The sequence below is a fragment of the Montipora foliosa genome, chromosome 12 (genome assembly GCF_036669935.1).
Source record: "Montipora foliosa isolate CH-2021 chromosome 12, ASM3666993v2, whole genome shotgun sequence".
In the NCBI taxonomy this organism is placed as follows: Eukaryota; Metazoa; Cnidaria; class Anthozoa; order Scleractinia; family Acroporidae; genus Montipora; species Montipora foliosa.
In genome coordinates this window covers 10171311-10186310 of record NC_090880.1, presented here as the reverse complement: position 1 = coordinate 10186310, position 15000 = coordinate 10171311, and the positions used below count along the sequence as shown (strand labels likewise).

The window sequence follows — 15000 nt, the reverse complement described above, 5'->3', positions numbered from 1 at the left end:
GGAAGAAATTCATCACTTTGTGTCAACTGAATGAACTAAGGGAAAGAATGTTAATCGTTTGTTGTTTTCAGAGTAAAACAATGTCTTTGTTTTTTGTAAGTTTGTTGTAATATTTAACTGGATATTTTACATTTCATCTGTTGGGTCAGGAAGACTAGTCTTCTTTTTCGGGTTCCTGAGAACGTTTTTTTTTTTTAACTTCAGGGTGAACTATTTACACAATCGCGAGGTTGAGCGGCCATACATACACATACATAACTTTATTTCGATTCGGATTTTAAGAGTAGCAAAGAAATATGCTAGTATCTCCGAATGTACTTTAAAATAACAATACAAATTACACAGATGCATTCAAGGCGTTCGATTCCTTTTAAACCCATACGGAATTTGGCATTTTTATTTTGGTGTCAGTCTTGTATATAACACCACAGTTAGCCAAACAATATTAGAAATAAAGCTCATCTGATGATATCCGACGGCAAAAGATGCAATTGTTATTAAAGACCATTACTCGTTGGTTTGAAGATTCCAGCACGGCCTGTCTTGTTTATCCGATTGACTTTCCATTATTGAGCTCTATAAGGGCATACTCTGTTTAAAGATCCACTAAAACGCTATTCACGTTATAATGACTTTCAACACCATTGCAGGTGAAATTACATATTCTGCTGTGACCACTGGATAAAATCTATGCATTAGTAAGTGCTCCCTCAAATTTACCAAACATACGCGCAGAATACTCTACACACCATGACACTACTTAGCAGGGGAGGGACAGGAAAGACTTTTCATGACACGGAAAAAAATAATTAAAAAATGGAGAAATGAAACACAAATTCGGACTGGGTTTGGCAACCCAGTTATTAACGCTGCAGCTCAATACCATCCAACTCAGTGCCTTCTGTTTGTTTGTAACACGTACCACAGGCAACCCAGTGTACACTCATGGCGCGTCTAGTTTTCCTTCAAGGCGGTTGATTTCTCTTTCTAAATTTGATCTGTCTCATTTTTCACTGCTATACTTTGATAAAATACCACATGAAAAGGCACATTTACATGGGCTAAAGGTGTATTCTGTCCTGGTAAATTTAGTGAGCGTCGAACATGCGTCCGTCTTCGCTCGCGATCCTCTGCTCCCTTGTCAGCCATGTTTTCTACTCTGTGAATACCAGTATCTACGGCTGGCGAAGCGAATTCAAAGACTCTTATTCTGATGCTATTAGTTTGTCTAACAAACCTTTCATCTGCAAACTGAAATACTTTCTCGACAAATCTACGTCGTCGACAGTTTCATCTCCCTTTACTGTAAGTCGCAATGAAGTCATCCTTCGGAGATGGAGCACCTCATTCTCGATGCGTTCTACGAACTTGCTGTATTCTAGGCTCATAAGCTCTTCTTCAGCAATATATACTGGGGTTATTCTTTTTGTAGAATAGTAGGAGTATTCTATCTTGATTTCAATCGCCATGACACACAGATCGATAAGACAACGTGCCTTTTCTCCGACAAAACGATATCATCCCCTCCTAGCAACGTCTGACAATTTGCCTTGCAACGCAAGCAATCAACCGTGATAACAGACGCGATAACTGAAGTCATTAAACGTTCAATCTGAATCCGCTGTATGTGATGTAAAATGTAATTTTACCTAACAACTAAATACAAATCAGGGGAAAATGCTAAAGTATAGTGACCAAGCTCCTGGAGGGGGGACTGAAAAAAGCTTACCTCGTGAGCTCTCAACTTGGGCCAAGTGGATGTTGTGCATAATCAGGCAAGTTTGGGAGATCAAGCTGCGCGTGTGACCCGTTATAAATATTTTTTCACAAAATGTTTCCGAATCGTTAACTATATCCCCACAGAAGACAAGAACATCATTCTAAAAGCTTATTCTACGCAAAAATTAGGTTCTGGAGGTAATGTTGAGAGTGGAAATCAAGGTTACGGCAGGCGGCAAATACAAACTCACGAGGCGCAGATGGTATAATATTATTTAATTATGTTAACACACCAGAAAGACGGTAACCACATTTTGACATGAAAATGCTTTACTATTGCAAGAAAAACTATCGAGTTAAGCTTGCATATAATTATAAAACATGATGAATTGATGGAGGCCACCTTTTCCAGCGAAATATTTTTTGAAACAAACCACAGATTTGCTATTAGAGGAAAAAACCCCGTCCTATACACCACTTTCATAAATGGCGACCACTTTTACATTCTTTTGTCTTTATGTTAATTAGACCTACTGCCCTCACTTTGAAACAAAAATTCTTTTGAAATTTGCTCGTCTTAGCGAGGCTAGTGAGGCTTATTAGCATTAAAACAAAAGAATATTACGAAAGAGGTCTATTTCATTATGCACGTGAAGACAAGAAACTCAATCGTGTCAAATTACCATACGCAATTGCAACAAAATAAATTTCAGGATCAAACCGTTTCCATGAAGAACCTTTTCCTTGAATAATGAAGCACAAAATAGATGACAAGCTTTCTGTTGTACGTCATAACAGCATACTTGGTATAATGTTAGAAATACAGCTCACTTTGATTTCGGCTTAATGGACGATAGATTGTTGTTGAAGTCCATTACTTATCGCTTTTAAGATTCTAGATTTCTTTTTTCACCGCCGGTGTTGTTTATCGAATTGACTGTCCATTATTGAGCTCCATAAGGGTATATTTTGTTTAAAGATCCACTAAGACGCCATTCGCGTTACAATGACTTTCAACGCCATTTCAGGTTAAGTTAAATATTCTGTGTCCACCAGAGAAATCTACGCATTTCCACTACCCTCTCAATCCTAAGAAAATTTACGGAGAAGGCCCTATGCACAAAGACACCACTTAGCAGGGGAGTGACAGGCAAGACTTTTACCGACATGGAAAAAAAGAAGAAAACGAACAAATCCCACCCATTTTCCGACTGGGATTGCCATACTGGCAACCCAGTAATTATAGCTTGTTACATACAAAACCAACATTAGAATGCAACATGTTGCTTGTTATATAACTTTGAGGACTTCTCTGTAAATGCAGAAATATTGTTTCTATATGGGTGACAAGCCATTAACCTTATCATTACTCTAATTAAATGTTTAAAAACAAGTCTCACTTCTATGGACACTGACTGTCATGGAATTGCTCTTATGTGTGATGACGTCTGACGAGCTGATTTCACCACCAAGCCTCAAATTCGAAAATCAAACTTGTAAATTTTAGCATGAGCTGAATTCCAAAGGACCAAACCCTTAAAGAAACCCCATGTGCAAACAGTATTGCATGTCCAGATGATGTGAGTAATTTTGTGCAAACAAGGCTTGGTGAAATGTTGAGCATATGACGCCATCATGCGTAAGTCCTATAGGCCTTTTGTGATATATTAAAATTCAGCTTGAAAGAGAGGTTCTGAGGACAAAGACAAAGGAAAGTGGATGATATGCAAGTAGTTTTCACGTAAACTCCAACGTTTTTCTATTGTGTTTGTCCGCACTGCCTCACTATCAAGCGGAATATTTGGTGTTTCGTAAATGGCCTATTGAGGACACCTCTTATGGCCCCAAAATACTTTACTATTGTTTAGTCTATAAACATATAAGAGGAAAAACCATCGTTCTCGTGATCCCAATAATTGAAGTTAATATGCCAGTGACTTTAGTTATGTAATACATAAAAATAAATGTGAACAGGAAGTTCACATGCGCTCGTCAGAGTACAAATACTTATTATATACATTCAACAAAAGATCACGTTTCTGATTGGTCGTTGACAAATGCATAAATAGGTTATAGAGTGCAAAAGAGGTTGTAGAGTGCAATACGGAAGTTGCTAGGGAAGCAAAGTGATGGAGTGGAGTGGCTTGTGCAATTTTGAGAAACTTTCAAAACATCACTCGTGCCCATGAATCACGAAATTCACTACTCACGTTCATACGGTTGAACCCAATATCAGTGTGTTTTTTTTTTAATCGTAGACTGTATTCAATACTCTTGTTAATCACAGACGGTAAATGACTACCAACGATTTCCATTAAAATAAGAGTTGATTCTTCTTTCTTTGTTGTGAGTAATTTTTACAGTTGGCAGCTGATAATGTGACTGTTTCTCCCATTGGATACTCTTTTCTTCAGCATCACAGACCCATAACTAGGTACTTTATTCATTCCATTGCTCCTCGGTTCTGGTTTGAAGCCTTTGTGGTCCTCTATGGATTTCAGGCATGACCAAAATGAAAGGCTGGTTGTGACCGTGCTAAGTTTGATCCGTAATCTACCTTTAATTAAGGTATTCAATCTCATACATGTAACTTATTTCGTGGTAGGTTGCAAATGCTGTAGGTGCTGCCTTAAGTAAAGTCAGTGGAACATTTGATCAGGTTATTCCAATGGACAACACAACACGCAAAAAGGCTCGAGAGTATGCTGAGAATGAGGCACGTAAAAGAGCTGTTGAGAAAGGAGCTGATAAGCAAACCTTGGAAGTTATTGAAATAGTAGAAGTTCCACTGGCGTACCTTCCTAGCAATGCTGTTCGTTATTATCTCAGGGTTGTTGGAGATTTGGCTGAGAGCAATTCTCAAGCAGAAGGTTTGGACCATACAAAGAATTTTGGAGGTAGTATAGTTGATCCTGAAGGGAAAAGTCCTTAGGAGACATCATCTTTGTAACGTTATCAGCCAAAACGATTGTCCGTTAAAATTAGGTGTGTCTTGTTTTTCTTGAGAGGTACAGAAGTTTGCTTGCACACAAAAGTTCAATTTCTTATCTGGCCTATTTAACTCTGAGAGAAGTAATTTCAAAACTAGAGCTTTCTCGTAAGTGGAACATTCATGTACTCAGTAAGATGGGCTATCAGAGGGCTGTGGTATACATTGACAGAGAGGAAGCTTGAGGCAGGCTGTGGTCTGAGGTAGGCTGTGGTCGTAACTGAACAGCAAGATGGCATAAATTGTGGGTTTTTGTCTCCTTTACTGCAATGCCATGCAGTGCAATCACTTCTGGCTGAAGTGAAATTTGAAGTTTATTTTTGACCAGGTTTACAAACAAGAAAGACTTATTTGATCAATTTAAAAATGGTATGACAATCCAATCAGCTTCCTAGCTAGTTTGGCTCATATTTTGTAACTTAATACTGAGAAGCTGGAAACATTTTCCCCTTACACTGCGCAATTTTGGTCATTAATTTACTCTTGGTAACAGTGGTGTTTTATTCCATGCCTACAGAAAAGGATTTAAGTACAGTTGAACCAAACAAGTCTTATGAGCCAACAAAAGAAGCCACTGCACCAACAGAACAAATTATAACAGAAGGAGAGGAGCCTATTGTGTTTAGGGAACCTTATATTGATCCTGTGACTGGTGACTGGATACTGAATGAGTTTGATATTGAGTGTATTGCAATTGGAGCAGGAATAATGGGGTGTGGGGGAGGAGGTAGCCCCTACATTGGGAGATTAAGAGCACTGCAGCAAATCAAATGGGGGAGGGAAATCCGTGTAATACATCCTCACAAGTAAGTAGGCCTTCTTGTAAAGTATTTTATCCTCACAACTCTCACGATCACATTTGAAACCTTGGATATGGGAGGAAAATCCGTCGCTGGAGTTCAGTAGACTTTGCAGCCAAACTGATCTGTTTCGGCAGATGAGTATCCATCCTTTGATGTCAAAATTTAGAAACAGAACCCCTCCTTGTGAATTGTGATCTGCGCGATGAAGGTTATGTTTTCTTTACGAGACAACGCATAAAATAAGATGTGGCAGAGCAAGATTAAAAGTATTGATGTGAAAGGAGGAGCCATATGTTTAATCTATCTCTTGCTTTTTATAAAATACTGCGCCTTAAATGTTTTGTTTCAAAATTGTACGCAAGCTGAATTTTGGAGCCAAAACTTGGACTTCAAAATGATTATAAGTTGAAGTATAAGGATTAGAGAGATTATAATTTCATGGAATTAGCAAAAAAATGGGTGCTTAAGTGAGGATCAAAGCAAAAACTGGAGACCGAAATTGAAGTAGAGATGGGATAAAGTGTAATGTGCCTTTCAAGGCTTCGAATTCAATTTCATGTGGAAAACGAGTTTATTTTATTGGCTCTTTCTGTGTGGTGCTGTTACATTGATAAAAAGGTCTTTCTCCTTCTCGGCTGCTTTCTGAAGTTTGGTTTTGTGGCCTATTAGTTGATGTACGCTGTTTTTGATTTTTGAGTCTTGAAACTGTCAAAGTTTGAAGTGGAATCTATTTTCCAGGTTAGGATCAACGCCAGAACTCACTGGTCGCGTAGCAGCACCCTGCTTTATGGGGGCACCGGCAATTATGATTGAAAGATTGTTCAGCGGTAAAGAGTCCCATTATGCTGTGGAGGCAGCAGGTAGAATTGCATTCAGTAGCAGTGAAGTAAAGGATAAAAATGCTGGGGAAGGAATCAGAGAGGTTGAGAACCCGCAGGATCTGATCAAAGCTGAGGTAATGAAAGGCACCTATAAAACCATTTGGCTATAAAGCATGAGGTCGTCCAAAACCGTGGTTATTTGTGTATTCATGACAAAGCGTCCTAATTAACAACCCTAACTAGAGACCTTACCAAACCCCAGATGGTCCTACAGTCATTATTTTCTGTGTGTAATGACTACTTTAAATCTCCTGCTGCTTGTGTATGCTGTTTTGGTACTGCCTGGGATAGTGTTTAAAACGTTCTTTTGTCCTGTTTACATGGAAAGGAAAGCTTTTTTCACAATATGTTTTCAAAAAGTCTGACATTTTGAAAACATCCAAAGTCTTCGTTTTCGTTCACTATGTAGAGCGCTGTTACTGCTGATTGTAGACTAACAGGAATTTTTTCACTTTAGGTTCATAAATATTATGCACATGACTTCTGCTGTAAGACTTGAAATAAATCTCGATCGAAAGGTTATCAGCATTATTTGTATCACGCGTTTCCATTGTAAATTAATTTGCATCAAAGAAAGATGATAGTACTAGAGCATATTCACAAGTTCCATACGCTGAAGCAAAAACTTAGTGTTTGCGAATTTATTTTGTCCGAACAAGAGAAAACTAATGATGGAATGGGTTAATGATTGTACGTATAATGATACTTGTGCTTCTGCTTCTCTCGCAAGTTTAAACCGGCTTTTACTCCTCTAAAAAAAGTTAACTGTCAATAATCTTTTTCTTTCAGATCAAATCTTCGCAAAACATTGTCGCCTTTGTTTGTGTAGAAATAGGTGGTGCCAACTCAGTTGAACCTTTAACAATCGGCGCTGAGCTTAAAATTCCAATTGTGGATGCAGACGGCATGGGGCGAGCGTTTCCAGAGTTGCAAATGTTTTTGCCTTTTGTTTATGGTTGCCCACCATACCCTGCAGCCGTAGCGAGTGAAAAAGGGGAAGTGTCTGCTGTTACGTATGCTGATACTGCAAAACACTTAGAACACTTCCTCAGAGGGAAAACTCTCGAGATGGGGTCTGTATGAATAAGAACGAAGATTCAATTTATTTTGTGATGGGCTTTTGAGCTGCAGAGAGTTTGTTTCCGAGTGTTAACTTGGGAGTTGACGCTTCTCTCACTTTGTATAGTTTTCTTAATTTTTGGCAGATGTATGGCAGGTTTATCCTTCGTGTTTCACTGGGAAGATGTTAAGCAGAAATGTGCGCTATATACTCTGAGTCGAACCTGGCGTCTTGGCAATACTGTTCTTCGAGCAAGACACAACAAGACTTCTCCCATCGACAGCATACTTCAACACGAAAATGGCAGGCTTCTAGCTTCAGGAAAGGTTATCAAAATTTTTCTCTTTTTTGTACTGTTGAAATAAAGACTTATCAAATGATTTTCAATTTTCTATCTCATTTGAAGTAATTTTAGCTGTTTATACCAGTGAACTAGTGGCTCTAGTCAGGCCAGCAATTTGAGGTTCGAGCGGGCTTTACTGAAATGTAAAGCCAGACCCCCAGTTGTTCAAAGGCTTGTCCAGAGTGTAAATTTAAATATACTTCGCATTGAACAAGGACAAAGGTTTTACTTAAATGCGCTTAGAGTATGCATATTCACAGTTAGGTGTCACAAATGCTTAAATCTTTGCACTGTTGGACGGTGACTTATCCACTGGATACAGTTATCCGGCCTAATTTGATCAACAGGGCCCAGGTTGATTAAATGGTTAAAATGCCGTGGAAGATAAAGGGAACGAAAGAGGCAATAAAGAGAGGCTCGCACATTTATTTAGTATTTTATCACGATTTATTACATATATCTTATTGGACAAATTAGTGTGTAGTATCATGGGATGTTTATTACAAGTCTCGCGGTATTTTTGCGAGACCGTAGGACGAGTCAAAATACAGTTGCTTCCTTGCGTGACAAAATATCTTACGTGACTATTCAGCTAGTGACCGTCCAGGTTTCGTTGCCGTCATTTGAGTCGTCGAGCAAACACTTTCGTTACAGCAAGGGAGACTTTTGTCTGATTGGTAGATTATTTGCTTGTGCTCAGGTTTTTTTACGTGCGCGCAAGCAAAATAACAAACAAAAAATGGGGGGGAAGATATCTTACTTGCTCCAGGAATTTTTTATAGCAACAGCATCGTGTACACCTTTTCTTCTTTCGGAATAGCGGTATTTCATTGATAAAAGTTGTTTGCAGTCTTTCGCTTTTGCGTGATCGAATTTTGTTGGTGGCTTCATGCACAATTGAGTTGGGTAGATTTCCGAGTTAAATGTTGTCATAAATCCATTGAGGTGGGAGTTCAGCCAAGGCTGCACGGTCATTTGAAGTTTGCTAAGGTAAGATGAGTTTGCTATTCCTTTCGTTTTGTAGATAATCTCAAGCTAACATATGCAAGCACGGCCCATTAAATGTTCTTTTAATTAATATATTTTACTTTCCTTCTTGTTAACAGAAAAAACCTTACAAGAAATGACAGCGTTAGTAACTGCCTCTTCTTCACCAGTTTCTATATCGTAATTACTAGTTTCAACTAGAAATTTGTGTGGAGGTTTTATTAAATCGCCATGAATCAAAATCAGGGAGTAGATAATAGGGGAAGTGTAGGAAGCTCCACAGTAGATAGTTGATGAAGGTACAAGCTATTGTTATTTCCTATTTTTCTGTTCTTTTAAATTCGATTGTTTTTCAGGGAAAATTTCCTACTTTTTGTGCGCATGGCTGGAGATAAAAGTTTAGCTTATGCTTCATGTTGATGAGACAATTTTTTGAACCTCGCAATAGACTGCGAGCAGTCCCTTCATAAATCAGTCGAGTGGCTTGCTTTTCTGAGGCAGTTGTGTTTTGTCACACAAACAAATAAAATGACCAAGGGAGGCTTGGAAACAGAAGTGTAAGAGGGACTGCAGCTGTTGCAGTAACCGACGCATTCAGAATTTCCCATTGCAGCATCAACGGGAAATTCGGATTGTCCATTGACAACGCACCGCAACTTCTTGTCACAGTGTGCTTCGATTATAAGTGTAACTTTACTCGGTGCAACGAGGAGATCATGAACCAAGCAAATTACATAATAACAGGGTGCACAGGGTTAAGGACGAACACGACGAATTAAAAGCAATAGCATGAAGTTTTATCGGATTGAACCGAATTGCTCAAAGTTCCGAGTGGTACAACCTTGCAACTTGGAACGACGAGAAGATATTTAAATCGACGGGGCAGAGGTTGCCCAGTTAAGAGGTAGATCACAAAGTCGTAGGGACAATGAAAGTCGGTTCGAACTGAAAGGTGATAAAAGCAAAACAGAAACTAATTTAGCTAACTAACTGTATAAAAAAACAAAAAGGTATATACAAGGCTAAGGTAAACGCTAATAATTTCAAATAGCACATCAATGAAATACAGCAAGAAATAACATCAAACGAGCTGATTAACAATCTATAGGTTACGATGATAGAAGCTTGGCAATGATCATATCAGTGTAGATTGATCAATAAATCCATGTTGAGTACTAACGATTAAAAACTGATTGAAAACTAGATACCAAAGCAAATATATTAATAGAATAAGACAAGCAAAACTTAAACTTAAAACCGAAACTAAATACTGGCAAAAAACTAAATCAAGAAAATAGTAAAACTTACTTTGGTTTGTACACGCACCAATGCTGGTCTCGACCAAAAGCTCTATAGAGAACTTGACGATGAGCACGAGTGTAGATAGAACTAAAATCAAGATGGATGAAGAAGTTGACCGAACAAAGTCTAAACTAGAACTGAACTACTGTGGAAAACACTAAAACTTATGACTAGCAAAACTTGCCTGAGATAACATAGAAAACATGACGCATTTCCTATGCGAGTGTTAGGGCGAAGAATTTGCAACCATAATTAGCAATGATTAAACGTGATATATGAAGGTGATAATCCTTAAAGAAATATCAAAACATACTAGCGATAATGTGAAAAATAAAGGAGAAAACAGCAGGTTTCAAACCAACAATAAGTACGATATGGCTTTTGTGGAAGATTTCGATCATTTATCCCTTCAAATGAGAAACATGGAACACAAAGAGCAGAAACTTGCGGTTGAAGCTCTCCTATCGGGCAAGTGTGTTATGGCTGTGCTACCAACTGGTTTCGGCAAGACCATTATTTGTGAGAGCTTTGTCTACAGGTGACCGAAATTAAACACTATCAGATCGTGATAAGCGTTCTTCATGTGGCATCATCGAGGACCAGATATCTGTCGGTAGTTGCCTTCCAGAAGAAAGGGAATTTTTTAAAGGAAATGGCTTCAAACAAGGATTGAGTCATTATTTCTGCAGAACAAGCTCAACTATCTGACTTAATTCAGACTTTATGATTGACGAGTTGACCATTCTAAACAAGAATTTGTCCTTGTTAGTTGTGGACGAAGAGCACACCGTCAAAACTTGCCAAAACACTGCAACATTCAATGCAACATGTATTTTGCAAATCTGGCAAAAATCTGAGGCCTCTCTCTGCTTAGCTTTTCTACCACACTTTTTCCCAGGCTTTGTTGGACTGTCACTCGTTAAATTTGAACTAAATATAGTAGTTTTTCTGCGGTTTCCTTTCCGAGTAGGTGATTGAATTCGACATACACATTTATAAATATTCCCAAGCCGTTACTGAAGTTATTTTTAGTGTTTATTTACAGTAGCAGTGGAAAAGGCGGAAGCATCTGTCATGTCACTTTTACTGATAAGATTAACATATTTGGTCATTCTGAACGTGTCGGTTATTGCAACAGGTGCAGTCCCTTCTTACACTTCTGTTTCCAAGCCTCCCTCAGTCATGTTATTTGTTTGTGTGACAAAACACAACTGCCTCAGCGGGCCGCTTGACTGATGAATGAAGAGACTGCTCGCTTACTACAATTATTACTTTTAGGTTTTAATAAACGATTTTCTTGTTTTGGGACCCTTTTTAATCCACTTGACACCGTGTAAATAGCAATTTGTTGAAATTACCGTATACATTATGTGGAGGGAAAACCTCTGCAGCACAGCATGCCAAAATACTATAATTTATACAGATGAACATCTAATTCACATCAACTCTGAACTACCAAATATTTATGGCTTGCTTTGTGCCAACAAGGCAACTTGAAATTTAAATAAAACTAAATATCTCATCTTCCAACCTCATCAAATGCACCAAATTCTCAATTCTTTCAGCAAAGTAATCCAAGTAATCTCATTAACATATTACCAACTGCGATCATTATCTGGTATATGTGGTACTGAACCTCAAGGCGCCGAAACCACGGCCCACTTATGTTATATCTAGAAGTTATAAGAACTACGACTCTGAGAGCTTTGTGAATGATCTCGCCCAAGTTCCATGGTATGAAAAATCTTTGAGTGATGATGCTGGTGAGAAAGTAAAACATTTTAATGAAAAATGTTTGGACGTCCTGGAACGTCATGTGCCTGTCAGGAAAAGGAAAGTCAGAAATCGGCAATGTACATTTCTAGATGAAGATGGATAAGAGAGAACAAGTACACAAAGTTGCTCATGAGTCGAGTGCTGCTATAGACTGGGAGCATTACCGTTGGTGTCGTAATGAGGTTAAGAGAAGGTTATGTGATGCGGAGAGGAACTATGTTCAAAAGGAGATTTAAATGACAATCAGAGTAGCAGTGCTATGTGGAAGGTGATACGAAACTGTATCCCGACGAAAGAGAAATCGAGACCGGTATATTCAAGGGACATGACGGAACTGGCCAACGAGTTCAACGAGTTCTTTACTTCTGTGGGAGTGAGGGCTGCAGCTGAATCTAAGAGGCTTGCTTCAGTTAACGCTCTTCCAACGTATAAGGCCCCCTTAGTTAAGACGGTCGCCACATTCCAACTAGAGGAATTCCGATTCCGCGCAGTCACTGTCTTTGAAGTACACAAGATCATCGTGTCTTTTCCTTCAAACAGGGCACCAGGAAAGGATAAGTTACACATAAGTGTGATCAAAGACGCCCTACCGATTATACTTCCAGTCCTTACAGAGCTTATAAACAGATCACTTTTAACATCTGTTTTTCCATCTGCTTGGAAAGAGTCTGTGGTAATACCAATATTAAAGGAAGGGGATCATAAAGTTGCAAATAACAACCAGCCAGTATCTCTGCTACCCGCTCTGCCCAAGATCTGTGAACGGGTAGTTCTAAATCAGTTAACAGAGTACACAACACGTCAGAACTGTTTAACTGAACATCAAAATGGAAACAAGAAGAAGCACTCGACAGAAACACTCCATTTTTTTGTCTGATATGATTCTTGAAGCAATCGATCGGAAACAAGTTACAGCGTTGGTTCTGTTGGACTTGTCTAAGGGTTTTAACAGCATCGAGCATGGAATCCTATTACGGAAACTGCGAGAACTGGGTGTGTCTATACAGGCCATGTAGTAGTTTATAAGTTATTTAACGGACAGGAACCAGAGGTTGAGAATTGGCTGTGAGGTGTCAGATCCGTGCCACGTAGCTTATGGTGGACTTCAAGGGTTGATCTTGGGACCCTTTTTAATATCTATATCAACGATCTCCCAGCTGTCCCTAACCTGTGCTCGCTAAAGAGTTACGTGGATGATTTGCAGCAGTATCTCCCGTTTCCTGTTCAGGAGACAGACATGGATGTGGAACATTTATCCGAGGATTTGCAGCGGATTGCCGCCTGGTGTTGCACCCGCAGCTTGCTGATTAATCCAGACAAGACTAAGCTATTACTTCTTGGAACCCCTCAGATGTTAGCTCGAGTGCCGAAGGGTTTTGGAGTTACGCTACTCAACAAAGAGATACTACCGTCTTGTTCTGCAAAAGATTTGGGTGACATCGTGGACTCTCACCTTAGTTTTGACGAACATGTGACTGAGGTTGTATCTAAGTGTATACTAAAAAATTAGGTAGCCTGTGCCAAATAAATTGGGTGAAATATTTGTTTGATAGGTCTACGCTTATAACCATAAATTCACTAGTTTTCAGCAAGCTTTTCTACTGTTCGTCCATGTGGGCTAGTACAACAAAAAAGAACATTGCTAGGCTTCAAAAAGTTCAGAATTTTGCTGCACAGATCATAACTGGCGCAAGGAAGTATGATCACATTACGCCGATGCTAAAGGAACTCCACTGGTTGCCGGTTGCTAAGCAACTGGAGGTTAGAGACACTTTAATGGCCTTTAAATGTATAAAGGCATTAGCCCCACCTTCCTTGTGTAATACGTTCTCGACAAGAAGCCAAGCAGGTGCATACAAGAAATACACATGCACTAGGAATAAAGATAAGCTTAATATACCATTTTTTAGATCAACAACAGCCCAGCAATCTTTCTCATATAGGGCTGCTCAACTCTGGAATGGCCTTCCAGAAAGTTTAGCAAACATAGAGTCATTCAATGCTTTTAAGACCGCCATTAAAGGATGTGCCCTTGACGAATTTTTAAGCCTTTGACTTTCAATAGGTGTAATAATGAACTATGCATTTTAAGTTTTTAATAATATGGTAATGTTCTTATCACTTTTAAATGCTTATTTTAGATTTTAATTGCTTATATTATATTTTATTGTAATTGGTATGTACCAATAAAGCCATTACATTACATTACATTACATCAAAAAGTAAATTCAACTTACTTTAGCTGGTCAATGCCTTGAACAAGTTTCAATCTTAAAGTGCTCCTATGATCAAAAAAACGCTTTCTTTTTTTCTTCAGATTGTGAAAGCGTGTTGGCTTAACACCTGACTGGCAAAATTTTGAGCTTTGATTTTTATCCAAAGGCTGTTTATTTTTTTACTCATGCACGTTCAAAACTGACCGATTGGACCTCAGAGAGTTAGATCTAGGGCAAAGTGACATCATTTACTCACTAACTTAAAATTTCAGCGTGTAAACGCAACTTATTATATACCGGTATGCAAAACACGAGTTTAAAATATCGGAAAGGACGTTTGTGCCCATTGCTACTGTGCATCCTTACAGCGCATGCAAGTTCACATGCCACGTCATGCATCGAGTGCGCACGCTAAGTACGAAAATGAACAATGATAGGGCAGATGGCCATTGCTATAGCTTTGCTTGGATTTAACGATCTTGGATGTTCGGTGACCCCTACTTTTCAGAAACAGATTTTAATTTCAATTATCTGCACATTGTCCAAAAATGAACAAAAAATCGATGTGGGAAGTTTCAAGATTTCTGTCCTCGAGACATGGAATCCTGCCATCTTGCGGTTGCAAGCCGCATGAAACTATGGTCGCTAAATACGGACTTGTTCTTTAAGGAACCTCAACAGTTAACTAAGGTCACTTGATGGGTCCACTTGAACAAAGTTTGGAAGAGAACATATTTCACATCAAAGATGTAATTGCAATATTTTTGGGCTTACAGACACTGTGGCCTTATTTGCTAAAGAAGTTGGATTTTTTCAGATTTAGGGTGTTCTTCCGGGCAAGTTCTCTCAAAAACGAAGTCGGTGACCCCCCATTTTTTTTATATTTCTGACATCACTAACTCATCATCTTTCAATGGTAAATTT

General features: G+C 38.8%; 1 protein-coding gene across 5 annotated transcripts in view; it reads left to right on the top strand.

Moving 5' to 3' along the window:
• Window positions 1–15000, top strand: part of LOC137978425 (uncharacterized) — a 69584-nt gene that overhangs the window by 39767 nt on the left and 14817 nt on the right. For 4 of the 5 annotated variants that reach the window (XM_068825349.1, XM_068825347.1, XM_068825348.1 and 1 more), the window contains exons 8-12: window positions 4325–4616; window positions 5226–5514; window positions 6250–6466; window positions 7182–7465; window positions 7598–7778. In XM_068825349.1, the coding sequence (XP_068681450.1) occupies window positions 4325–4616; window positions 5226–5514; window positions 6250–6466; window positions 7182–7465; window positions 7598–7778 (1263 nt within the window). The remainder of the gene's footprint in view (window positions 1–4324; window positions 4617–5225; window positions 5515–6249; window positions 6467–7181; window positions 7466–7597; window positions 7779–15000) is intronic. The other variant, XM_068825351.1, reaches the window with a different exon arrangement.